The 24,552-nt window shown below is 58.2% G+C and overlaps 4 protein-coding genes across 5 annotated transcripts in view; 3 read left to right on the top strand and 1 right to left on the bottom strand.

Annotated features, from left to right (window-relative positions):
* Positions 1 to 6,429, top strand: part of PIP5K1C (phosphatidylinositol-4-phosphate 5-kinase type 1 gamma) — a 47,585-nt gene extending 41,156 nt beyond the window's left edge. The window contains exons 17-18 of one of the 2 annotated variants that reach the window (XM_030466153.1): positions 1,902 to 1,985; positions 2,346 to 6,429. In XM_030466153.1, the coding sequence (XP_030322013.1) occupies positions 1,902 to 1,985; positions 2,346 to 2,348 (87 nt within the window). In that variant the 3' untranslated portion in view covers positions 2,349 to 6,429. The remainder of the gene's footprint in view (positions 1 to 1,901; positions 1,986 to 2,345) is intronic. The other variant, XM_030466154.1, reaches the window with a different exon arrangement.
* A 540-nt stretch (positions 6,430 to 6,969) lies between these two features.
* Positions 6,970 to 12,300, top strand: CACTIN (cactin, spliceosome C complex subunit). The gene is given in 17 exon segments (XM_030466481.1): positions 6,970 to 7,120; positions 7,642 to 8,122; positions 8,659 to 8,754; positions 9,173 to 9,318; positions 9,404 to 9,566; positions 9,698 to 9,815; positions 10,063 to 10,094; positions 10,096 to 10,134; positions 10,136 to 10,257; positions 10,596 to 10,719; positions 10,874 to 10,919; positions 10,922 to 10,942; positions 10,945 to 11,045; positions 11,047 to 11,140; positions 11,611 to 11,886; positions 11,889 to 12,005; positions 12,008 to 12,300. Coding segments are annotated over 17 exon segments (2,199 nt in total). The 5' UTR covers positions 6,970 to 6,983; the 3' UTR covers positions 12,094 to 12,300.
* A 2,786-nt stretch (positions 12,301 to 15,086) lies between these two features.
* TBXA2R (thromboxane A2 receptor) lies at positions 15,087 to 21,542 on the top strand. The gene is given in 7 exon segments (XM_008498422.2): positions 15,087 to 15,234; positions 19,705 to 20,213; positions 20,216 to 20,286; positions 20,288 to 20,446; positions 20,449 to 20,559; positions 20,561 to 20,602; positions 21,016 to 21,542. Coding segments are annotated over 6 exon segments (1,050 nt in total). The 5' UTR covers positions 15,087 to 15,234; positions 19,705 to 19,804; the 3' UTR covers positions 21,274 to 21,542.
* Positions 21,543 to 21,801: 259 nt separating this feature from the next.
* On the bottom strand, positions 21,802 to 24,261 carry GIPC3 (GIPC PDZ domain containing family member 3). The gene is made up of 6 exons (XM_008498394.1): positions 24,004 to 24,261; positions 23,362 to 23,547; positions 22,863 to 23,043; positions 22,327 to 22,439; positions 22,035 to 22,116; positions 21,802 to 21,953 (listed from the first exon to the last, which is right to left on the bottom strand). Exons 1-6 carry the CDS (start codon positions 24,259 to 24,261, stop codon positions 21,802 to 21,804), a joined length of 972 nt encoding a protein of 323 aa, XP_008496616.1.
* Between the last annotated feature and the right edge of the window lie 291 nt (positions 24,262 to 24,552).

The raw sequence follows: 24,552 nt of genomic DNA, 5'->3' as shown, positions 1-24,552 counted from the left end.
TCACCTGGTCTTCCTGCTGGCTGGGATGGTGAGCAGCTCAGAGAGCCAAATGAGTTAGGAGCTGCTGCTGGGTCAGAAATGGTTTCTGCTTGCCAGCCCTTCTCTACAGGATGCTGAAACATCTCACATAAAAAATAATATATTAGAAGCATTGGAGCAGATGATCCTTGAGGTCTCTTCCAGCCTGACATTCTATGATTCTGTGAACATCACCAGTGTGCTCCCTTTTCAGTGCAGGTTTCCTGTGAGCTGTGAGGGTTTTCCTGTATTTTCCAAAAGATGCAGGGAGGCAGCTGAGCATCTAGGGGATGAGAGCTGCCTCAGAGGGTAGTGACAGTGCTGCCAGAGCCTGGGCACAAGCATTTGTGTAGCATGGACCTCCCAGTGCCTGCCTTTTTGGTACAGGGCAGGGGAGAAGGCATCAGGCAGGGTGCATGGGGAAGCAGGGGTAGAAAGGTGCTCCTGGCCTTGCCTGATGGCATGAGGACAGTGCTGCACCTCTGTGGGCAAATGAGAAACCCCTCCTGGCAGCTTCTCCTGGCTGGGTTTGTCCGCCCCAGCGCTGGGAAGGTTAATACCAAGCTCTGGATGCTCCTTTACATCCTCGCTGGGCTTGCAGCTCCCTGCATGCAGCTGAGCTCCTAAAAGGTTCTAAAAGAGGCTGGCTGTAGCATGCAGTTCAGTCAGAATGGATGAAAAACAGGATGTGGGGCAGGCTTTATGCAGTGTTGAGCTTTCCTGCACCTCTAGCAGAGCCCTGTAAGAAGCTCCAGGCAAGTTTTTTTCTTCCCTCCTTCCTCCCAACAGTCTCTGCAAACGAAGCTGCAATTATTGACGGGGCTCAGCACACAGAGCCCAGTGCTTCAAAGCTCCTCTGGCTTCTTGTAGTTCCTTGTGTATCATAGATGTTAACAGTTGATTCTCAGGCTGGGAACCCCCACAGGCTTCTTCCAAGTTCATTTCTCTTCTGCTGCAAACCCCAGGCTGAGTCAAAGGGAGCAGTTTCCTCTCTCTTGGAGCAGCTCTGGAACCAAAAGAGCCCGTTTACAGTGGAAGCAAGTTCCCCCTGGGAACACTGGAAGCAGACACCTGTCCTTGAACCTGCCTGGGCTTCTCTGTGCTGTCAGCAGCAGAAGCATGTTTTGTCCCACCAATGCCTGGTGCTGTGATAGCTTCCTCAGTACACATCCCCTTCCCCCTCATTCTTTCCAAGATCTAGTTGTGTTTTCCTCCTTTATCGTACTCATTCCTGTTACCCCACTGTCTCTGTGACTCACTGATAACTGTTTCCTTTCTGTGGCCATCATCCACCATGGTCTAACCCACCCATCTGCTGCCTTGCTTGGCCTGCAGGGAAGGGAGGAGGCACAGCAAAACAGCACAGGCTGTAAAAGCCCTTATGGACACCAGAGGTGCCAGCCTGTAACATGCACAGGGCTTGGGAAGTGGGATGTGGAGAGCTGGGAGTGGGCAGCAGGGACCAAGAGCTCTGTCACCACCCTTAGGTGAGTCACTTCTGATGTCTGTGGAGCCAAAGTGATGCCATGGCAAGGAGCTGAGGTCTCCCTGGCATCTCAAGAGCTCTAACAATCTGTCCCTGCAAGAGGAGAGGTGGTGCCATCCCTCACTTCAGCTGGAGCAGGGTCCAGTGTGAGCTGCTGGTGGGCTGTCCCATGTCCTAGCTGGTAGGGAGCAGGTATGTACTGAGGATGAGAAAGGCTCTTCTGCTGAGAGCTGGCACTGAGCTCAGTTCTCTCCCTCCAGGTGGACAGCTGTTCTTACTGTATTGTTTCCTACTTTTTTTTATTTTCTCCTTTTATTTTTTCCTCTTTTCTCCTTTGCTCCCTGCTCTGCTGCTGCTCTCCTTGCATTCTCCCTGCCGTCTCTGGCCACTCTGGCAGCCGACAGACGAGAGGAGTTGGGTTTACTCCCCGCTCCACTATAGTGCTCAGCTCCACTCTGTCTCCGATGAGGAGAGCGATACAGTAAGTGTACAAGAAACGTGTGCCCGGTGGGTGGAGGTCGGAGCTCCCTCTGCACAGCTCAGGGCTCCTGCAGGCCTGTAGCAGAGCTCTGCTGCCTCTGGGATCAGCTCTGTGGCAGCAGGAAAGATCTTGCAGAGACCCACTCTGCTCAACAAGGGTCATGGCTTGTTCCAAATTGTTTGGTGCAGAGAAAGGTTTGGGGCGCTGACGTTCTCCAGTCATGTTGTCATTGCTGGAGGATGAGAAGCAAACAGCCTGCACTCTTCATGCTTGTTTTGGACCTGGGGAGTTGGCTGGGCTCAGACTTAAGGGAGCTCAGGGCAGGTGCTGGGTGTTGACTCTTTTCTCTGCTTCTTGCAGTAATCTCTATGCAGACACAGAAGCCCCAGAGAGCAGCAATTCCCTCTGCAGGTCGATGTGTTCCCTTTTCGTTGATGCAGCTGTTCCAGTGGGATGGGGAAGAGCTTGCTGAGACCAGTATTGCTGCACTGCAGGATCCCAGGCACTGCATTTCAGAATGGAGCAAAACTATAACCATGTATTTCTACTTATCCCAGATGTGGGCAGCAAAGAAACCACCCGCTCACCCGCAGCTCCCAACGGAGACATCCAGCTGGGTGTAGAGAATCCTGGGTAGTAACACAGTGTTTTCCAGACGTTCACTACTGTAGCTACCTATCCATGTGTGATACTGTGAACCTTTTTAATTTTTTAATCATATATTTATTTCTTTCATCTTTGCACAGAGGCAGCACAAATGTGCTTTTTTAAACATTTAGTTTACTGCACTTTTTTCTTTTTTTTTTTTTTTTTTTTGTTGTTGTCATATATTTGTGCATCAGAAAGGAGTGTGAGATTTCACTGGAGAATTAGTATGAGCACGTTGCTGGGGAGGGCAGGGACCAGAGTGGCTTCATGTGAGGCAGCGGTGTGATCTGACCAACTGATGGAGTCAGGAAGTTGTTTAAGGCTGTCCAGACTCTTTCATGGTTTTTCCGAGTTACCTAAGGCAAGTCACTTAACCACTCTGTGCCTCGGTTTCCCCCATGCTAATGGGTGTATAGTACCCACTTCTGTTAAAGCACTTAAACCCTGGGATGAAAGGTGCTATGTAAATGCAATGTATTAAAGGCCATTGAATAGAATTGCTCCCATGTTAGTTGTCCAGAGTAGCCATGCCAATTTACTTGGAATCAAAAATCACTAGTGACTTCTCTCTATCTGTAACACCACGCGGGGGAAGCAAACAACTCCTGGCGACAGTGACGTGGTCACCTCGGCTCTCCTCCGGACGTCGCGATGGGTTCTGCCTTCACCATGTGCTGCACTGCTGCCTCACCCCATCCCTCTCTATGCTTGGAGTCCATGCTTCATCTTACCAGCTGCCACACCACCACCTGCTCCAGCCACAGGCAGGGACAGACAAGGACTCGGCACCCCAGGGACCCACTGCGCTGGAGTGCGAGCTCCCTGCTCTGCTTGTCTGGATGCCACTGGGTCCTGCTGGAGCCACTTAGCACCTCGCATGCTCTTGGGTGTATCCCACCCCTTAGTACTCGGGGGCGGTTATGAATGTTGGGTTCACACGTATCCTCTGTACCTCAGGGCAATCTGGGAGGCACATGCACGTCTGCACACACTGGAGGCAGAAAGGAGAAGCCTGGCTCTGCCACTTCATCACTCTGGGAGGCGGTGTGTTCGTTCTTGGACTCTGTTGGACAAAAAGCTGGGTGACTGAGGTGTTGCCTGTGGTATTGGAAATCTCTGCTGCAGATGTCTGAGACAATTTGCATTTTCAGGGCTGCAAGCTTTAGGTGAGAGGATTTGGTGTCACTCGGTAGTTTTCATACTAGGCTTGTCTACCTGCCAGCAGGACATATGCCACAGCTTTGTCCTGAACTCTGGCAGTTCCATCCTCAGCTCCCAGAGAGAAAGGATATCCTTTAAATCAGAGGGAGCCAAGTCTTATTCATGTGTTTTAGGAGCCTCACTTGAGGAAGAGGGTCAAAAAATCTCTATTCTCATTACAATCTTCAGACTGTCTTTGGAATTTCCTGTGGAGGAGTGAGGAAGTGAGACCCTTCTCTCGGGATCCATCCCCCCAGTCTGTCTTCAGAGCAGCACTCAGGATGGGTTAATTCATGTCCCAGAAGGTAACTGGACTGGTGGGAAGCTTTTCCCCTCTGCAAAGTATGGAACTTAGTGAGGATCTTCATGAAATGACATTTTCTTGCCTAGAAGTACAGGACCTAGACTTCTCTACTTGCCTGCAGATGCTGAAGGCTGTAAGCTGTGCTTCTCTCCAGAGCACAGGCCCAGGGAACTTGCAAGCTGCTGCCATTAGATGTATTCACATATTTACCAAATAAGCTATCAAAAAAGTCTTTAAAAAAGAGACGCTCCCCGTCCAGTCGCCACTTGACAGTTTGTTCACCCAGCTCATAGCATTCCCTGCAGGAAGGCTGGGAAGTGTTTCCCAACCCATCCCACTGCTTGTGGCAGTGCCCTGGGCTCCACAGGCTGCGTGGCCGTACCACGAGGGGCTCAGGAGCTCGGCAGAGGTGAGCCAGGAGTGCAGTACCTACAGCCTGACCTCTGTGCTGAAAGCAAGAGGCTTCACAGTGCTAAAAATTCAGCATTTGGTGGTTTTTTTTTTTTCCTCCATGTAGAGTGGCCAAGAGGGACCTACATCCCTTGTGCATCTCAACTGTTGCTCCTGGGTGCTTGTGCTGGAGGAACCCAGGAGGCTGGGTTCGAGCTGTTCAACCTGAGGCCCAACTGCTCTGGTACCACCTTGTTCATGGGCTGGTGGGTTTAGCCTCATCAGGACTTCCCAGCTAACATTAAATTAAGCATCTTGTTTAAGATGGTTTAAGTATCGTTGATGGAGACTTTATTCCCTTCCCCTCATTTTGGGGTCTCTAAAGCTGCTTAGCCGCTGTGCAAGGTGCAGCTGAGTCCCACCTCCATGGAGTATCTCAGTGAATGAACTTTGCAAGCTGGAGCCGCACTTGGTCCCAAGAGATGTGGAGAAACCCACACCTTTTGCAGCATGTTCATTCTAAGCATAGTCTTTCCTCAAGCTTTCTAGCTTTTTTGAACCAATCCTTGTGTAGTTCTGTATCGCTGAATCTTTTGAAGCGAGCAGGCCTGGATGTGGAGGGTTGGGCTTGTGAGAAGATGTGCAAAGGGCTTAGAGCAACTTTGTCAACATGATGGGACAAAAGAAACTTCCTGTAGGGAAATGCTGATCTGAAATGGAAACTGCTCCTTCCCAGGCTCGCACACAGTGAGTGCTGAAGAGCTTCTCAGCCTCTGCTTCTCATGGAGGCTAAAAGGGCCTGTGAGTTTCAGCCTTGCTGTTAGTTCACCACTGCACTGTGCTGAAACAGAACATCAGGGAGTTCAGGAGCGTTTCCCAAGGGTGGTCAGTGCTGCCATGTCAGGACGTTTAGAGTCAGAGGAGGGCAGGACTAAGTTGCACCTATGAGAAGGAGCACTGACCTTTTTTGGTGGAAGGCAACCAACACCAGTCCTTGGGCTGAATGTCACTCCAGCTGTATTTCCAGCTCATCCAGGATGTAAGTTGCCCACACTTTCAGCGCCCTTGTCAGGGCTTTCTCTAGTGATCTGGCAGGTCACTGGTGAGTGCTGTGCTGTATCCCTGCTCTCTTGCTAAAAGCATTTCTTTTACTCTGAGATTTGAGCAGAGCAGCCCAGCCAGTCAGCCAGTTCCCATGTAGCCCTGTTCTCCTTTATCCCCATCATCCCCACTGGGGTTCCCAGCTGTGTGGGACATGCCCTGAACCTTGCCTGGTGCTGAGGCTGCTGGTGAGCTTTCAGCTCAGGCTCTTAGGTTTGACAAGTGAAAACTGGCGTCCCTCTCTCTGTGCTTGTCATCAAGCTGTAAAGGCTCTGCCCATCGCAGGCACATACAGAGCAGAGCAGGTGTGTAAGGAAGCCAAGGAGCTGGTACAGAGAGCCCTGGATGCTCACACCAAGGGTCCAGCTCATGGCTGCTTTTGTCCCTGCAGAGAGCAGCTCAGCCACAGATGCTGAAATTGCACTTTGGGGAAGCTTTTGAGTGAAGCCAGAATGCTCACAGGTCTTGGTCCAGGGGTGGCACAGGAACGGTGGAGTTTGCATGGGCTCCCAAAGCAGGGCACAGCCCAGCACTCTCACCCTCTCTCATTCTAAGCCACTCTTGTGCTCCAGCTCTTTCAGAAAAGGACAAGGTGAAAGCCACGGCTCAGGCGTACCAGGTCATGTCTGATTTTTCTTTCTGCTGATGTCTACATTAGACTCAAGTATGTTCTATTGGAAGTTCATATCCCCACTCATTTCCCATGGCCACTCTGTGTGCACCATGTAATGAATGTATGTGAATACGGGGGTGTGGGGGCTGGCGGCCCAAATGTGGTGCCAACCCGTAGGTGTTGTCACGTTTCTCTCTTTTTCTTTTCTTTTTTTTTTTTTTTTTTTTTTTTTTTTTTTTTTTTTTTTGGGTGGTGGGAGGGAGCTAAGTCATGATGGCATTTTTTCTTGTTCTTGGTTGTTTTGGGTTCTTTCCCCTCTCCCTCTCTGGGGAGGACCTTTTTCCAGAGAACTGTAACTCGATGCTATCTGTCCTCGGCTCTGTGATAAAGCAAACTGTAGTCTGTGCTGTGCTCACCCCGGACGGCTCTGCCTCCTCTCTCTTGCGCTCCCGGCCGGGCCTGGGACCACGTTTTGGGGGGGGAGAAAGAAAAAAAAAAAAAAAAAAAAAAAAAAAAAAAGAAGAAGAAGAAAGAAAAAGTGAAGGGGAGGGGCGGGCATGGGAAGGCCGCGCTCCGCCTCCCGCGGGGGCCTCACTCGGAGCTGCCCCGGCAGCGCCTGCCCCAGGCCCGGTACTGCGCGGAGCGGCTGAAGCCGCCGCCGCCGTCGGCCGGGGACGGGGCCGGGGCCGGGGCCGGGGCGGGCTCAGGCTCCGTTCGGGCGCGGCGGGTGCTGCCGAGGCCCATGGGCTCGGGGTCGCGCAGCCCGGCACGGCGGCTAAGGTCCCGCTCGTCTCGGCGAGAGCGGGGCCGGGAGCGCTCCCGTAGCCGGGAGAAGCGGCGGAGCCGGAGCCGGGAGTGGCGCCGGGAGCCCAGCTCGGGGTAAGCGGGGAGCGGGCCCAGAGCGGCCGGGCCGCGGGTGACGTGGGAGTGGGTCCGGTGGAGTGGGCAGCCGGGCCTCGGCGTGCTGGGAACAGGGGACAGTGGCCCCGCTGTGGTCGGGCGGGCTGAGCCAGGCCCCGGTGCCCCGGCGGGACAGGAAGACCCCGGGAAGAGGCCGCAGCGGGGCCGGGTCGGGTTGGGTCGGGTCGGGCGGTCTCGTTGTGCTACGGGGCAGCCGCAGGCCCGGGCAGGGCCCAGGGGAGGCCGGAGCAGGCCCGGGATGAGGGGTGTTGTGATATCGCTGTTTGTGACACCAAACCCGCGCGTGTAGAGCTTTTTGGGGAGTACAGGGGAGCAGATGCCGCCTCGAAAGCGCATTCGAGTTTCCCCGGCCCTGCCGGTAGCTGTGGCCGCGTCTCGGTGCCTCCTGCCCGCAGCCGGGAAACGCCTGGAGCGCCCGTTTGCCAATGCGGAACCAGTGAGCACCTCCTAGCTGAAACACAGCTTTCCCCTCACCCCAGCTCCAGCTCTGGCGATGAGAGGCAGAAATGGAAGAAGAAAAGCAAAAGCAGGGACCAGCACCATAAGAGCCAGAAAAAACACCGCTCACGATCCCGGGGCCGCTCCTCCAGCTCGGGGCGTGAGGAAGGCAAGAGGAGAGTCCGGAGCAGAGAGCGGCGGAGGAAGAGAGATGGTTCCAAGTCTTCGATGTCCTCTGTCAGCTCTCCTTCCCCACCGCCTTCCCGGGACAGGGCGGAGACAGGGCAGCAGCTGAGCCTCCAGGAGCGCTTGAGGCTGAAGGAGGAGAAGAAGAAGCACTCTGCACTCATGAAAGCCTTGGAGACACCCGAGGAGAAGCGGGCTCGCCGGCTGGCCAAGAAGGAGGCCAAGGAGAGGAAGAAGCGGGAGAAGATGGGATGGGGAGAGGAGTACATGGGTTACACCAACACTGACAATCCCTTTGGGGACAACAACCTGCTGGGCACCTTCATCTGGAGCAAGGTGAGCTCTCCTCTACACTATGTTGTATAAGGCTGCTAGAAGGAGATTGTGCCCCTGCAGCTGCTATGGAACAGGACGGAGGAGTAGCGGGGTGTCGGGAGAGGTGATGTTTGGTAGGGGAAGGAACATCTGTAACGTGAAAGGCAGCAAAATGCTTGTCTAGGGCAGCAACTGGGTTTTTCTGACAAGCCCAGTGGGGTTTTACCCCTTTTCTTCTGAAGACCAATGTGTGTAGACAGGGATGTGGGATGAAGAGATGGTTAAGGTGCAGGAGAGGGACCCAGACCTGCTGGGAGCTGAGTGCTGGGCAGTATTTACAGCTGTGTTCATGCCCTACCAGGTCAGGTGGCCTCCCTGAGCTGAGCCTGAGTTTTGCTGAGGTGCTTCAGTAGTATTTGGGGGATTTTTGGGACCTTCAATAGGATCAGAGCTTACTAGAACAGCAGAAACAGGTGGATATGGTGGCATTTGATGGCTGATGAGAGGCTGTAGAGACTGCTGGGTTTCATGCCTTCCCTGGATCACTCTGTTTCCAGGCTCTGGAAAAGAAAGGGATCAGCCACCTAGATGAGAAAGACCTGAAGGAGAGGAACAAGCGAATCCAAGAGGACAATCGGCTGGAGTTGCAGAAGGTGGGATCAAATGTCCTCTTCCCTCTCACCATCAGAGGGAGAACCCTGTGGACAGCCCAGTTCTCCCAGTCATCTCAAACTTCCCTTGTTTGTCTCACTGGAGGTTCCTGTAGGACTGGGGGGGCACAGTATACCAACTTTCCAGGGAGAGGAGAATTCTATCGTGGGGTTGAATCTAGTTCAGCAGGTGCTGAGAGGGACAAGTGCCATATGAACAGGACTGAGGCACTCAACTGTGCCCATGTCCCCTGTCCTCGAGCGGGCTGGCAGTGAGCAGCCTGGCACACCCTGGTCCTTCTCCTGTGTGGCTCTTGGCTCCCTGGAACTAATCACAGGAGCTGAAGCAGCTCTGAGTGGGGTTACAGCTGTGTCCTGAGTGGCTGCCCTGTCCCTGGTGCTCTCACATCTCTCTCCACAGGTGAAACAGTTGCGCTTGGAGCGGGAGCGGGAGAAGGCCATGCGTGAGCAGGAGCTGGAGATGCTGCAGCGGGAGAAGGAGGCAGAGCACTTCAAAACCTGGGAGGAGCAGGAGGACAACTTCCACCTGCAGCAGGCCAAGCTGCGGTAGGGATGTGGCTTCACGGGGAGGGGCCTGCCTAGGGAGCAGAGGATGGCAGACACCCCTCACTGGCCTTCCCTTCTCACTCAGGTCTAAGATACGGATTCGGGATGGCAGGGCAAAACCTATTGACCTTCTGGCCAAGTACATCAGTGCTGAGGATGATGATCTGGCTGTGGAGATGCACGAGCCCTACACCTTCCTGAACGGCCTGACTGTCTCTGACATGGAGGATCTGGTGGAGGACATCCAGGTGCCAGCTCTGCTGCTCCTGTGCCAGGGCTGGCTGAGAGGCAGCAGCTCAGGGCTTCCCTTTCTCAGCTCTGTTCCCCTGCCCATGATGTAGAGCAGGTGCCTGATGTCCTGCTTGCCTCTGGCCTGCAGGTTTACATGGAGCTGGAGCAAGGGAAGAATGTGGACTTCTGGAGGGACATGACCATCATCACAGAGGATGAGATAGCCAAGCTCCGCAAACTGGAGGCCTCTGGGAAAGGAGGACCAGGTAAGCAGGAGGGCAGAGCCTGGTGTGGGTGTCAAGGGAAGTATGAGCAGTGGAGAAAGTAGGTGTAGGATCTGTGAGTGGGCTCAGGCTCAAAGGGGTTCTCTGGGGTCTTCTAGGTGGGGAGTCTGTGGGTCTAGCAGCCATGTGCTCCTGAGGCCCAGCCTTCTGCTGTCAGTGCAGCCCAGGAGAGCCTGGGTGAAGGCAAACTGAGCACTTGGGGACTGAGTGGCCACCTTTGTCTGTTCAGGGGAGCGTCGTGATGGCGTCAATGCCTCTGTCCAGCTCAGACGTGCAGTCTGTGTTCAAGGGGAAGACGTACAAACCAGCTGCAAGTGCTGTACCAGGGCATCGAGAGCAAGATCCGGGCAGGAGGACCCAACCTTGATATTGGGTACTGGGAGAGCCTGCTGCAGCAGCTGAAGGCTTACATGGCTCGGGCCAGGTGAGAGCAGAGACCATCCCCTGGCCAGGGCTGTGGAAAGGGGCAGGGCAGACCCTGCCATGAGCAGAACTGGGATACAACCCCAAAGTCAACGTTGGAGAGGATTTATATCCTTTCCAAGGTGGTTGGTTCTCCCAGGAGGGAAGAAGGATGGACATTAAGCCCCTTCTCCAAATTCAATGTCTTGAAGAGAGGTCTCCAAGAGAGAACTTGAACTGGAGGGCTATTCAGCTCAAAACTGTACAAAACCCAGCCCAGTGTGGTGGGTGTCACAACGCTGGGCAGTGTGAGCAGAAAATGGTTCTGCTGTCTGGAGCTGATGGCTCATCTCTTCACAGGCTGCGGGAGCGGCACCAGGATGTGCTGCGGCAGAAGCTGTACAAGCTGAAGCAGGAGCAGGGTGTGGAGAGTGAACCGCTCTTCCCCATCATCAACACGGAGCCCAACTTCCCCCAGTGACAGGTATAACAGCCTTTTCTTGGGGAGAGCAGCCATCCAGGCCCTCTCCTGGGAGCACTTGGGACAGGAACATCAGCCTGGTACTCCTGTTTTCCATGGACACACTTCAGGTGAACAGAGAACAAGGGTACCATCCCTCTTCTCTTCTTCCTGGTAGGCTTGACCAGAGGAAAGCATTGTGGCACAGCCAGGGCCATCCTCAGAGCGGAGGCTGAGCAGGATGCAGAGACAAAGGAGAGGCAGAGGGGGAAGCTGTGCTGGATGGAGGAGGACCTGATCAGCAGAGCCTGGATGACTACGATGCAGGGAAGTACAGCCCCCGGCTGCTGGGGCACCAACGAGCTGCCCTTCGACGCCCACGTGCTGGAGGCTGAGGAGGACACGCATCGGCTGCTGCTCCTGCGGCAGCAGCTCCAGGTCACAGGTAGGAGACCCATGGGCAGGCCCTGTGCCCACCAGCCTCACAGCCAGCCTGGACAGAGGGCTGTGCTTTTGGGGCACAGGCAGGAATGGGGACACTGCCTCTGCAGAAAAGGGATCTGGAGCACACATCCTGGCTGCCTGGCTGAGGGATGTGCCTGGGCAGCCAAGGCGCTGACAAGCAAAGAGATGGGGGTTCAGACCACTGGTATTCCCTGCAGGTGCCTGCATCAGGTCCTTCGCCACTCCCAGCTGCATTCACCAAGCTGTTTGGGCTGTGACAGTGGAGGTGTTTTGGATGAGTTTCCAAGCACAGCCAGCCTGGTGCCCACCCAGTGTTTGCAGGGCGCACCTCCACATCTTCCGTGTCCGCTCCATATCCCCTGCCCAGCATCTGCTGCTGCTTCCCTCTGCAGTCTCTCACAGCCTGGGCCTGGCTGGTACTGCAGGAGCTGATGTCACTTCTCCCTGCAGGTGATGGCCACTGAAAGCACCGATGACATCTTCTTCGTAAGGCCAAGGAGGGCATGGGTGCAGATGAGGCACAGTTCAGTGTGGAAATGCCCCTCACAGGCAAGGCCTATCTCTGGGCTGACAAGTACCGCCCCGCAAAGCCCGCTTTTCAACCGGGTGCACACAGGCTCGAGTGGAACAAGTACAACCAGGACCCCACTACGACTTCGACACCTCCCCCAAGATTGTGCAGGCTACAGTTCAACATCTTCTACCCCGACCTCATCGACAAGCGCTCAACCCCGAGTACTTCCTGGAGGCCTGCCAGGACAACAAGGACTTTGCCATCCTGCGCTTCCACGCTGGGCCACCCTACGGGACATCGCCTTCAAGATACGTCAACCGCGAGTGGGAGTATTCCACCGCCACGGCTTCCGCTGCCAGTTTGCCAATGGGATCTTTCAGCTCTGGTTCCACTTCAAGCGGTACCGTTACCGCAGATGAGGGGCTGCTTAGCTCCCCCTCTGGACGCCGTGGCACAAGAGAGTGGGCAGCGGGGCTCTCATCTTCCCTCACAGACACTGTCCCATGAGATCTGCCGTGGCCTGGCCACAGACAGGGCCTAGTTCTGAGCATTATCCCTTACTGTCTTTGTTGGTTATCCTGAGGGACCTGATACTTTGGTACAAATAAATAGGGGTTATGTTTAAAGCTGTGCCAGCCTGTGGCATGGGCTTTCCCACAGCTGGCTCCAATGCCCTGTCATTCTCCTGACATCATGAACCCAACCAGGCAGCACACTGGGCCAGCGCTGGCAGCAAAACTCTGCTTCTCGGGGGGTATTGGGTTCTGCGTAGGGGCAGGTGTCTCTGGAACACCCCATCCCACGGCTGTCAGCTCCATCTCTTCCTTTGCTTTTCCAGGCCACATCTTCCGATCTCCCGGTCCCACACCCTGCCAGCCTCAGCACCAGACCTGCCCCATCCCGGAATCCTTCTTCCCCTGGTTGCTGCCTGCGCTCCGTCCAGCCCCATTCTTGGCACGTTTTCCTGGGAGCATTGGCACCTCCCTGACCCCAGCTGCGGGGCAGAAGGGTTCAATGGCTGCCAGGCGGCTGCTCTTGGCGAGGAGGAGCAGGGCTGTCAGACCAGGATGTTTCCTTACAGGGGAAAATCCGGTTTGCATGGCCCCGCAGTGCCTCACACTGGGTGCCTGAGCTTCCTCTCGCTGTCTGGGCCTGCGCCTCTTCAGCACCCTGGTGCTGAGATGGAGGGGTCCTAGGGAGCTCGAGTGAGGTTCAGTGGGTTTTGGGGAGCATTTCAGGCTGAGCTAGAACTCGCTATGTCGGTCCTTCTGGGTGGTGGCCATGGGCAGAGCCACCCTTGCCTGTGCCCCAACACCCCCATCCCCGATAGCTCCAGAACCAGCAGGGGGGTCAGGCTCTGCCGAAGCGGCGGTGGGGGAATGCTGTGCCTCCCTCGGCCGTGAACGTGTCACAGCAAGGTTTTTTCCTCCCTGCTGGCCCTGCAGTATCCTGCCTCCTGGTCCAGCCCCATGGCAGGGGGGCTCTCGGCTGCCCAGTCCCCTCACAACACAGCAGCAGAGCCAACCCTGCTGGGGGGTGACATCCTGGCTTTGGGGGCTGCCCCATGGTCACAATATTCCCCGCAGAGCTCAGGAGGGTCCCCTGTCCTGCTGCTCTCCTCCCCGCTGGCAGGGTCCGGAACTGCCACAGCTTCCCCGGGGGTGCCAGGGCTTCAGCCTGCGGCGGGAGGGGACAGGGGATACGCCAGACACTTCATTTCCGCACACCCTCGTCCCGCTCCCTGCCCTGGCAGACGTCCCCAGGCTGTCGGCTGCACCCCGGACGCATCCCCCGGCCTCTTCCTTCCTGTGCATTATTTAAAGCCCTCGAGCGGCTGCTGGGGGCAGGTCTGGGGGCCCGGGTGCACTGCAGGAAGCGTTTGAAGGCTGGGCCAGGGATGGGAAACAAGGAAAAAAAAAAAAACAGAACCCTAAAGCCAGTGGTTGGTTGGGTGCCCTCCCTGATGAAGGGGATGAGCCCCCCTGTCCAGAGCCCCTCTCCCTCCTGGGCACACACAGATGGGGGAGGAGTCCCACGAAATCGTCCCACTGTGTCACCAGCCTGGACAGGGTCCGTGTCCCCTACCAGGACAAAGCCAGTGAGCGGCCTTTTCCTCACCACCACCTGACTTGCAGCCCTGGACAGAGCCACTGACAAGACAGAAAGCCCACACCCTTGCACTGAGCCTAGGCACCCACCCTGGCTACTCCGGGGCCTGCATCCAGCGAGAGTCCAGATGATTTTCTCTTCTCTGCACCTCCCTTGCATTTTTGGGTGACCCAGTTCCATTCCTCTGCCGCGCTGGTTCTCCCTGGTGCAGCCACCAGGCTGGGTTTTGGGAGGCAGAACTCCTTTCCACTGATGGGGGCTGCAGCAGCAGCTTGGATGCGTTTATGTTACGGTGGTGGCAGGTCAGTGAGGAAGCTGCTCCCAGTACTGCTGTGCCACATCCTCTGCGTGCACAGCTGCACCAGGGTGGCAGGAGAGTTGGCACACCATGGCAGCATCAAGGGCCCAGCAGCAGATGCTGAGCTAGGTTCTGCTCTGGCTCCTGGCACGTTCCCCATGGCAGTATCAAGCCAAATCCTGTCCCCTCCTCCCAGGCTTTTGTTGTGCCACTCTTTGCTCTGCACCAAGAGGTTGAGGGATGGGGTCTGCAGCCTGGTAGTGCCAAGGTGGTGGCAGGAAAACCTCACAGTCAGGAGTCAACCTCCTTGAAGCATCTCTGGGCTGCCCACAGAACACAGGGTGGGGTGATGGGTGCACAGGACACCCCAGCATCACCCATGGGCTCAGATGTTCCCCAGTGCTTTGTAGCTGAAAGCACCAGTGGTCCCGGGGCTTGCTGCAGGGGACAGTAGAGATGTCCCCATCCCAGGCTGGAGGACATCCCCCACTCCATGCCCAATGCAGCTGTGCCATGAGTTGTGCCATGGACCATGTGGCTCCCACAGGGACAGCAGCAGTGGCAGCTCAGGCAGGACTGACAACCCCCCCTCCAGACTAAGGAATCCTGCTGGGGTAAACAAGGTGAGTAACTAGATAAGACTCAGCCCCGCTAATTATAGCCGGGCTGGCAGGGTGGGGTGCCTCAGCACCCATCCCCTTCCCACAGCCATGAAGGGACAGATTGAGCCCAGGGCATGCAGCCCCTGTTCCACCCATGAGTGCTGGCACAGTCAAGGCAACCTCATGCTCTGGGTTGCCAGGCTGGAGGGCTCAGCACCGGGGGACCGATGCGGGGCTTTGGGGCACAGCCGGTGCGTCCCGACCAAAGGTGGGAGGTGAGGGATGGGGGAGGGGGTGTCGGAGAGCCCCGTGCGGAGCCGGGGAAGCAACCGACGCGGGCCTCATCCGGACCCTCTTCCGAGGGCGTGGGGCGGGGCCGGGGGGAGCGCTGCGGGACCGGCCCTTCCCCTCCCCTGCCCCGTGGATGGCTGAGCCAGGCTGAGTCGGGCTGAGCTGAGCCGAGCCGAACCGGACTGGGTTGGGCTCGGCTAAGTTGAACCAGGCTGAGAGGAGCTGAGCCGAGCCAGGATCGGCCGCCCTGGGGCGTCCAGGTAGGGCCGGGATCGGCGAGGGAGGAGGGCGGATGGAGGGTCTGGGGGGGCTCATGGACAAGGAGTTGGGAGGGGGTGGGAGCCGCGAGAGGGGCTAAGAAGGACAGAGGACCCTCAGGGTTGGGACGGACTTCGGAGGGAGATGGACAGAGAGCAGAGCTGAGATGAACAGATTGGAGCGGATGGATGGACGGACAAACTGCAGAGCTGGGACGGAGGGAGGAAGGGAAGGAAGAGAGCTGTGAGGAGCCTTGGGATTGTGGGGCTGTGCGGGGTCGGAGGACCGTTCCGGGGGCTGTGGGGATGTGTGTGTATGGGGGGGGGGGGGATGGGGTGTTTAGCCGCCCGTTTGCCAGGACACCCCGAAGAGCTAGTGAGGTTCTGGGCGGGAGAGGGGGGGAAGCGTGACCACCCACGGGGTGGGGGACGAGGCCGTGGTGCCTCTCCTCCCCCCGGCTGTCTGGTCCCCCGTGTTGGCTGCCCAGGGCTAGGCAGGTCTCGGGTCCCATCCCCCAAGCCCAGGGGATTTGCTTTCGGGGCTCCCCCCGCCGGGCGGGTCCTGCAGCAGCCCCAACCACCCCCCCTCTCGCTGCCCTCCCGGGCAAAGTGCGCCGACTGTTCGCGCTGATGGGAAGGGCCGGGAGGAAAGGACCCGGGAAAGGAAAGGGCGGGGAAAAGAAAGGGGCAGGAAAGGCCCATTTCGGGAGACCGGAAGTGGGTGGCCGAAGCGGGGGGTTCCTTTTGTGCCGTCCCCCCCCAGTCTGTCCCCTCGGGGCCACAGCGCCGCGCTGCTCCGGCCCTGATCCGGCAGGGGCGATCCCCCTCCGCCACCTCTGCTCCGGGATCTCAGGTCAGGCTGGGACCAGAAGGGGACCGTCCTCGAGGACAGCCCGAGGGCGTGCGGGTTGGGGACCTCAGCCACGGGTCACCAGCGGGGACAGATGAGGACAGCTACTGTACCTGGCAGGGACCACCCCTGCTGGTGTGGCGTTGATTCACTTGAATGTCCTCTGTCTTGAGTGTCATAGGGACTGCCTCTGCTGTAGACAAGGCCAGCTCCCACGCAGCAGGTCCCTTTGATGGCAGTAAGTCCAGGGAGATACGTGGGACTCTGGCAGGCCCTTCCCCTCAGACGTGCATGTGGCCTTGAGCTGAGCTGCTGCCCAGAGAGCCCCAGGCCGGGAGAGGACATTGGCCGTGAGATCATGTCCATCCCTGGCAGGAACAGCTGTGCCCAACAGTGTCCCATGGACCACCTGCACAAAGGACATCAGGCTGGAGAGGCAGAAGGGACACTGCAGAGAAAGTCCTTGTCCCTTCAGGATGGTACTGTCCCCAGCAGGCTGAGCCAGCAAAGAAGAGGGACTGGACCCAGGAAGGAGAAATGCAAAGACCCTGCAGCATTTTTTGCACAACCAACCCTGTACCAAGTACAATGGCCCAAGTGCAGAGCCTAAGCCCAGGGGACAGAGGGTGCAGGGGGAGTGCTGTAGAACCCAACTGATGCCCAGTTTTGGGTTCTCTTTGCAGACGTGCTCCCCCCACTGCCCAGCAAACCTCCTTTCCCAGCCTCCCTCCAACCCCTACCACGCCCCATGCCCAGCCCTGCCTAAAGAAGCTATGGGAAGCAACAGGCTGGTCAGGCGGGCAGCAGAAGCTGATAAGGAACAACCTCCTGCACTCCCCATTTGCCTTTTGCCTTTCCCTTGATAACCTCGGATGTGGGCATTGCAGGAAGCAGTGCCGGGCAGCACAGGGAGCATCTGCAACCTCTGGGCTTGAGTGGTTGCCCAAGAACCCCATTATTGCCCACAGCCTTCAGTAGCCTGGGCCTGAGGCAGCTTCTCTCCTTCTCCTGGGATTTTCCTCCCAGCACCATTGCACCTTTACCCACAGCCCAAACCATTGCTCCCACAGACCTCCTGTGGAAGAGTTTTGCCCAGATCCAGTGACCCCAGACCTGAGCTCTTGGGTTGATTGGGACGGGCGGTGAGCTCCAGGGTCTTCTCCAGGGCAGGACCTTGTGTCCCCCAAAGCCAAACTCCCTGTGGTTGGGGAAGATGGGAGTGGGGATCCCCTACCATAAGCCCCTTCCTGTAGAGTGCCTTCTAGTTTGCTTTGGCATATGCAGGGTTCCTCTCATCCGCAGCCATGCTGGCATAAAATGGTCCCTCTTTAATATTTGATTCCCCCTAAGTGATGCAGGGATCCTCTGGTTGCAGCAGGCTCTGTGAAGGGCATGCACCCAGCTGTTGGCCCCACGGAGCCCACCCTGAGGCAGGAACCTCCCCGGGTGTCCCAGCTCTGCTGTCAGGCCAAGTACTGGGTAGAGGGTCCAGGCTTGCAGTTGCACTGGGGCAAGAGGTGACATGGGTGATGGGCGGTTGAGGTGTGTGGTGTGGAACTGCCCGAGCTGGTGCGTTTCCTGTGCAGCCACGGTGCCACCGCAGGGAGATCCCTCCTCCAGACGCTGTCGGGAGAAGAGACACATCCAGTCAAGAGCATCCCATGGCCATAGGTCCATGGGTGAGGGGGCAACAGGACAGTGGGTCCTGATCCCACACTGGAGTAAGGGTGGACAGATGTTTGGGGACAGTGCACTGAGAGTAAGGGCAGGCATGTGGCCAGGACAGTCAGAGCAGGACCCCAAGCCTTGGGATCTCCAAACCATGGGACTCCTGTGCTGTGGGATCCCTGAGCTACAGGACTTCCAATCCCTGGCACCCACCTGGCATCACCATGGGGCCAGGGGATGGAATTTTCCAGTTCCCATGGAGGGGAAACCCAGGGGACATGGGAAAATCTGGTGGTTCCTCAGTTACCTGGAATCATCACACCAAGTCCTGACCCACTTCTCAAGGCGACTGACGCCTCCAGGGCTGCCACTGCTATCCCTAAGGTACTGAAGTAAACAAACAGCAGCAACTTTTCACTCTTGTCTCATGGAAAAAAGCCAAGACTGGCCCTCACACTGCAAGCAGTGAATCACCACCACGTTCTGCAGCTGCCCACACAAGGAATGGGGATGGGGACAGGGTTGGGGACATGTCCCTGCCACCTTCCCCAGCCCCTCCCCACTGCACAGCATCTGGAGGCTGGGGACAGAGCTGGGGATGAAGGACGGGGGGTGCTGCCATGGTGGATGGGTACTGGCACCCTCAGCCTCCTAGCTGTGGCCCAGAGGAGGGTGTTAGCAATGCCTGGCCCCAACCCAAGCCCGGTGCGCGCTGCGGTTTGCGCACCAGATCATGGGCTACCCTTGTGCTAGGGGCCAAAAAGGGGATGGGGGGTTCCAGGCTGTGAGAACATGGACTGGGTCCAGATGCAGGACCAGCTGTGAGGTTGGGTGCCTATCAGGGCTAGCTTGGGGTTTGATATGGGGACAGAGGGCAGGTGGCAGTGCAAGGAGGCCAGGGGCACCAGGACCCCCAGCGCTGCAGGAATCATAGTGGGGGCTTGGGAGAGGCAGTGGGGTCAGGAGCAGCCAGGCATCCCACAGGAGCCACCAGGCCCATGGACAGTGTCAGCCAGCAGTGTGGGGACAAGGCAGATGGAGTGACATACCCACAGCCTGGAGAAATAGGTCCCAGGAGAGGTCTAGTCCTGGGGGTCTGGTCCCTGTAGGGGGTCTGGTCCCCACTGTTGCCTCTGCCCCATCCCCATCACCCCCATTTGCAGCCTGGGCTCATTAGTGACGGTGGCAGTGGCCCTCAAGCTTCCCAGAAGTTGGATGCTTCCTGGCTCCAAGTCTCAGCTCAGCCAGTGTAGCATTGACCAGGCTGACCATGGCTGCAGCCATCCTTGTGAACACTGACACAGCCCCTGGGCCATCACCCTGGTGACAAACTCTTGGTTCCATCTGCAGTAGGGCTGTGAGGAGAATGGGGACATCACAAGTGTGAGCCCCATGTCTCATGGCTGTGGGTTGATCATGGTGCCATGGCTCAGGAGTGGCCATCCCATCCTGTACCTCAGTTTCCCCCACCATGATGTGGTAATGGGGCCTCTGCCAATAGAGGCAGGGGTTGTGGAGGGGATAATGCAGGGATGGGGGTGTCAGGGCAAGGCTCAGCACAGCTGCCACTGTGCCTTCAATCTCCTGTCCTTCAGAGCAGGTCCTCCTGCCACTACAGAGGGCATATGTCCATCCCCAGGAGTATCTGGCCATGTTCTGTGGCTGCAGGGAGCTGGTGCTGACAGAGCTAAGCTGTTGTGTGCTGTGCTTCTCCAAACACTTTGCATTACAGCCTCGTGGCAACAGCTCCGTGCAGCTCATAGCCAGGGACAGTTAATCCCAGCCAGCTGTGGGGCTGGGGCCCTCCACACCCAGCCTGTGCTGTGGTCCCAGTGTGTGCTCCCCACAGCCCATTGGGCTGCCCTTCATGCCCCCTGTTCACAGGCTCAGAGTGGGTGAGGGGGTGGGTTTGGCCATGGGGAACTGGCCCTGAACCTCCCTCCTTGTCCCCACAGGGATCAGTGCTGGCCCTGGTGGGGTGGGACACACGCCATGGAGCTCAGCCAGCAGGGAGCCTGAAGCTGTCGGGAGGAGCAGGACGGGGTTGGGGGGGACATGGAGCCCCCCAACAGCAGCACAAGTGGCCGGTCGGACGTGTGCTTCGGGGTGTTCAACGCCAGTGGCAATGCTCAGAACAGCATCACTTCACCCTGGTTCTCCACTGCCTTTGGCCTCATCGGCCTCTGCTTCCAACGCTCTTCGCTCTTCTGTGTCCTGCTCAGCTCGTCCCGCAAGCTGTCCAGCCGGGCCCGCTCCTCCTTCCTCATCTTCCTCAGTGGGCTGGTGGTCACAGACTTCATGGGGCTGCTGGTGACAGCCTCGGTCATTATCCCCTACCACTTCATCAAGTTCACCTGGACTGAGGTGGACCCTGGCTGCCACCTCTGCAATTTCCTTGGTTTCTCATGGTCTTTCTTTGGGCAGTGCCCGTGCTGCTGGGGGCTACCCATGGCTGGTGAACTTTGGACAACCACCCCTTCTCCCGCTCCACCAACATCTCCAAGCACCGTGCCTGCTCCATTGTGGGGCTGGTGTGGGGCTTTCTCCTGCCTGCTGGGGCTGCTGCCAGTGCTGGGGTGGGGGCGGTACACACTGCAGTACCCCGGATCCTGGTGCTTCCTCACCCTCCTGCCTGACACCGGCAATGTCATCTTCTGCCTGCTCTTTGCCCTGCTGGGCATCTTCTGTGTGCTGCTTCTCCATTCATCTTCAACACAATCAGTGTGGTGACGCTCTGCCGCGTCTACCATGACCGCGAGTCAGTGCAGCGGCGCCGGGACAGCGAGGTGGAAATGATGGTGCAGCTTGTGGGGCATCATGATCATTGCCACCATCTGCTGGATGCCACTCCTGGTGAGGGCTTTGGTCTTGGTGTGCTCCTCCCTCCCCCCTCCCTGCTTCTAGTGAAGGCCTCAGGTCTTGTTATTCTCCCAGCTCCAAGTCCTCTCTGGGTCTTGGTGTCACTCCTTGTGAGGTCCCAGGTCTGGGTGCGTTACCCACCTCTCCATGTCCCTCCTGGTCATGCCCTGAGTCTCAGTGTCCTCCCACCACCCCTCTTCAGCCTGAGCTGACAGCTGGGTGCTGGGTTTTGTGCAGACAGAGCAGGTGTTCCCTGGCAGCAGATACCCCAACCCAGCCTGGGACCTCTGTCCCACAGGCTCAATGACCATCTTGACTCTCATCATCTACCCCCACCCCAGGGCAGCTCATGTGCTCTGCTTGCCCCTCCCCGCTGACTCCTCGTCCCCTTTCTGTCCCTCCCCCAGATCTTCATTGTCCAGATGGTCCTGCAGCAGCTGCCGGCCAGTGGCCAGATCCAGATGTTGCCCATGGAGACACAGAAGATGCTGCTCATCTACATCCGCATGGTCACCTGGAATCAGATCCTGGACCCCTGGGTCTACATCCTCCTCCGAAGGGCAGTGCTGCACCGCGTCTACCCCAGCCTGCGTCCTCGCCCCTCCATCCTCTCCCTCAACCCCTCCCTGCACCGCAAGCTCACCGCCGGCTCTGTCCTGCAGTAATGGCCCCAGGGAACAGGCACCAAGCTCGGGGATGGGGAAAGACAAACCACCCAACCCACCGTGTTAAGTGATTGCCCCCATCACCCACCCGAGCACGCACCCCCCCCCCCCCCCCCGCCCTGAGCCTGGTACCTACTGGGGTCGCAGAGTACACAGAGCTGCTCCCCTGTCCCCATCTGTCCCTTCCCCCAATAAAACTCAGCTTGTGCAGCTCTCCGTGCCTGCGCACAGGGGATACTGGGGGCCTCCAGCCTGGCTGTCAGCCCAAAGCAAGAGCCCTTCTCCTCCAATCTCTCCTTTAATGAGCCGCAGCCGCTTCCCAATGTGTTTTGGGGGTGCACGAAAGGGGGGCTGGGGATGAGGGTGCTGGGTGCCCCACTGCCCACCCCCAATCCATGGGACACAGGGGTGCAGCTCAGGGAGGTGTAGGGGGCAGGATGGGGACCCTCATCAGCACCACCAGCCCCAAGTATTGGGGGAATATAGGGAGGGGATAGGGGCGAGGGACTCTGTTGCCCCCACCCACACCTACTCCTTATTCCCCTTGGGGTGACAGACGGCTGCCCACACCTCAGCCACAAATTCCTGGGGGAAGGCGAATTCTCCCAGCACTGAGTCCAAGTCGTGGGCGAGCTGGGCCACACCAGGGCTCCCCTTCGCTGCCTCCACCATTGTCGAGGCTGTGGGGCACAGGAGAGGCAGGGTCAGGGGTGGGTAAGGGTCCAGGGTGGGCACCCTGCCTGCCCTCCCAGCTTGCTCACCCAGCTCGCTGTCCCGGATGCCCATGTAGCTCTCCAGCAGGTCATCCACCCTCCGAGCGGCTTCTTCCTCAAAGGGGCTGGGCTGGGGGTAAGAAGCCCCAGGGGTGGGGGCATGGCCCAGGGACACCCCCCCTGGCTCCAATGGGGCTGTGCCCATGGATGCTGCATGCATAGGCACCCAGAAATGCCCCCAGTGTGGAGGGTGAGGATTGACCCAGGGGGCTCAACCCCAACCCTGGGCAGGGTGGGAGAAGCTGTGGGCTCTGCGTGGGGGTCTCAAGATGCATCTTACCCCCTCCTCCAGCATGGCAGGGCCCTGTGCCCGCAGCCGCAGCGTTTCCTTCCCGCTGGCCACTCTGCCCTCACACAGGCTCTTGCTGCTCCGTGTCCTCTGCCCGATCATGTCTACACCCCAAAGGCTGGGAGTGAGGGCACAGGCAGGGGCTGGTGTCCCCTGAATGTACCATCACCCAGCCCACACCTGTCCTAGCACCCCCAGAGGAACCCCAAGTTGAGCCATGCATGAGGAGGGGGGCTCCTGAGCAGGTGCAGGGTGGGGATGCACATGGTGACAGGGTGTGCCTGGGTGTCCAGGACAGGGCATGCAGAGGGGTGGGAATGCCCACGGGGAGCACAAGCCAGTGTGGGGGCTCCTCAAAGGGACCATGCAAGGGTGGCCCACGTCTGCAGCGAATAAATAGGGATGGTGAAGCCTGGGGGGCACCTGGTCCTTGGGATGGTGCTGCAGGGTAGGAGGGCCACAGGGTACCCATCTCCCTAGGGTCCTCCCAGGGTTCCCCCAGTCCCCAGGAGGACTCTCCAACTCACCAAAGGCCTTTTTGGGCTGCACAAGGCGGAGGGTGAAGGGCTGAGCCCGGGGCAGCTCCCGCAGCATTCGGGCCACCTCATAGTGCCGGCAGCCCACGATGGTCTGATCGTTGATGGCCTCAATGCTGTCACCCACACACACTGTCTGCAGGCGATTGATGATGCTCCCTTCCTTGATTCTCTGGTGACCACAGCGGGGAACAGGGAGGACACAGTAACAAGGTGGCACCAGGACAGATAGACATGACAGCCCCCATCCCACCCCTCAAACAAAAAAACCCGATCTCTATGGTTCCATGTCCTTCAGCAACCAGGTCAGGCAAAAAGGGTCTCCCTCCCCCCAAACTACACCATGGCAGGGAGCTCTCCAGAGCCAGAGGGGAGCACTGATGGGGGGAATCTAGGCAGGAGCACAGTCCCAGGAAGCCAGCAGGGGGATGCCACCCTGCAGAGACACAGCACCCAGGCTGTCCCCAACCCCATGGAAGGGGGAGTTCACCTTGATGAAAGCGTAGCCAGCCCCGTTGTCCGTGATAGTGAGGCCAAGCGCGTCTTCTGTCTTGGTCACCTCCACTTCCTTTGTCTCCCCCCGCACATGGGCAAAGATGAAGTCCTCCAGGCCAATCTGTCCCCCCAGCAGCTTCTGCATGTCGACTTTGTGTGTGTTGAGTGTGCAAAAGAGGATCTGCCCCAGGGGAACCTGCCATCAGGGGCTGGGGATGCCCCAGCATTGACTCTGCCAGGGCAGGAGCCATGGACAGAGATGGCCAGGCCTGGGCACAGCTGGAACAGAGGGATATTGGGGACACCATGCCTCCCCAGGGACCCAGCACTGCACCACCCACTGGGTGCCCTTCCCTCAGCTCCAGGCTATGTGGCATCAGCCGGGGACCAGGCAGCCCTGGCTTCTTGCCTGCATGCCAGGGGAAACTGAGGCACAGAGCCACCCAACCACTCCCCAGAGTAGATTGAGGCAGCCCTGAGTTAAAAACAATCTTTTCCAGGACATATTGGATGTCTGCATTTCCAAGCAGTTGGGGACCCACAGGAGGGCTGGCCACGGATAGTGCCACTGGTTCAGAGTCCCCCTGCTTTGTGCGCAAACCCCCTCCCCACACCCCAGCAACCACAGCCCCCTCACCTCCGTGGGCGAGATGCCAAAGACCTCAGCAATTTTGGCATAGAGCTCCTTGACGTTGGTGAAGCCTTCGATGCGCCCTGTGGGGCTGCCGTGGGCCAACTGCGTGTGAAACACCAACCGGGGGCGGGCACGGGGCGCTCGGGGGGCAGAGATGCCCTCAGCTGGGGGAGGCTCAGGGGTCCCCGGCTCCTGCCCCACACCGTTCTCCATGGGGCTGCCCTCCTGGGGCTGCCTGCTGCGCCTGCCCACCCGCCGCATCTCGCTGCCACTGCTGCTGAATTATAGATGGGTGCTGGCTCCCAGCTGGGCCGTAAGGTGATCGCTGGGCTTTGGAACCTGATCCGAGGGTGCAGGTCACCCACCAGGGATCGAGTGAGCTCTGCCACACGGAACAGCTGCGAGCAGGCTGGAGAAAGTGGGAGAGCAGCTTGAAGTGGCTCTGCCAAACCCTCCACAGCTGGAGTTGGGGACTGCAGCATTGAGCACAGGGCAGCCACCCCTCTTCCACACTTCAAATCCCCTAGGATTAGGGCCAGGAGAAGCTCTGAC

Source organism: Calypte anna, chromosome 28 (genome assembly GCF_003957555.1).
Source record: "Calypte anna isolate BGI_N300 chromosome 28, bCalAnn1_v1.p, whole genome shotgun sequence".
Taxonomy (NCBI): domain Eukaryota; kingdom Metazoa; phylum Chordata; class Aves; order Apodiformes; family Trochilidae; genus Calypte; species Calypte anna.
The sequence above is the reverse complement of the archived record's forward strand: the minus strand, read 5'-3'. Positions and strand labels throughout refer to the sequence as shown.

Excerpts from the sequence above, each read along its gene's own strand:
- GIPC3 (XM_008498394.1), bottom strand. The coding sequence starts at position 24,261 with ATGCGGCGGGTGGGCAGGCGCAGCAGGCAGCCCCAGGAGGGCAGCCCC. Across the intron at positions 23,548-24,003 it reads TTGGCATCTCGCCCACGGAG|ATCCTCTTTTGCACACTCAA; the intron begins GTGAGGGGGCTG and ends CCCCTGGGGCAG. Across the intron at positions 21,954-22,034 it reads CATCCGGGACAGCGAGCTGG|CCTCGACAATGGTGGAGGCA; the intron begins GTGAGCAAGCTG and ends TGTGCCCCACAG.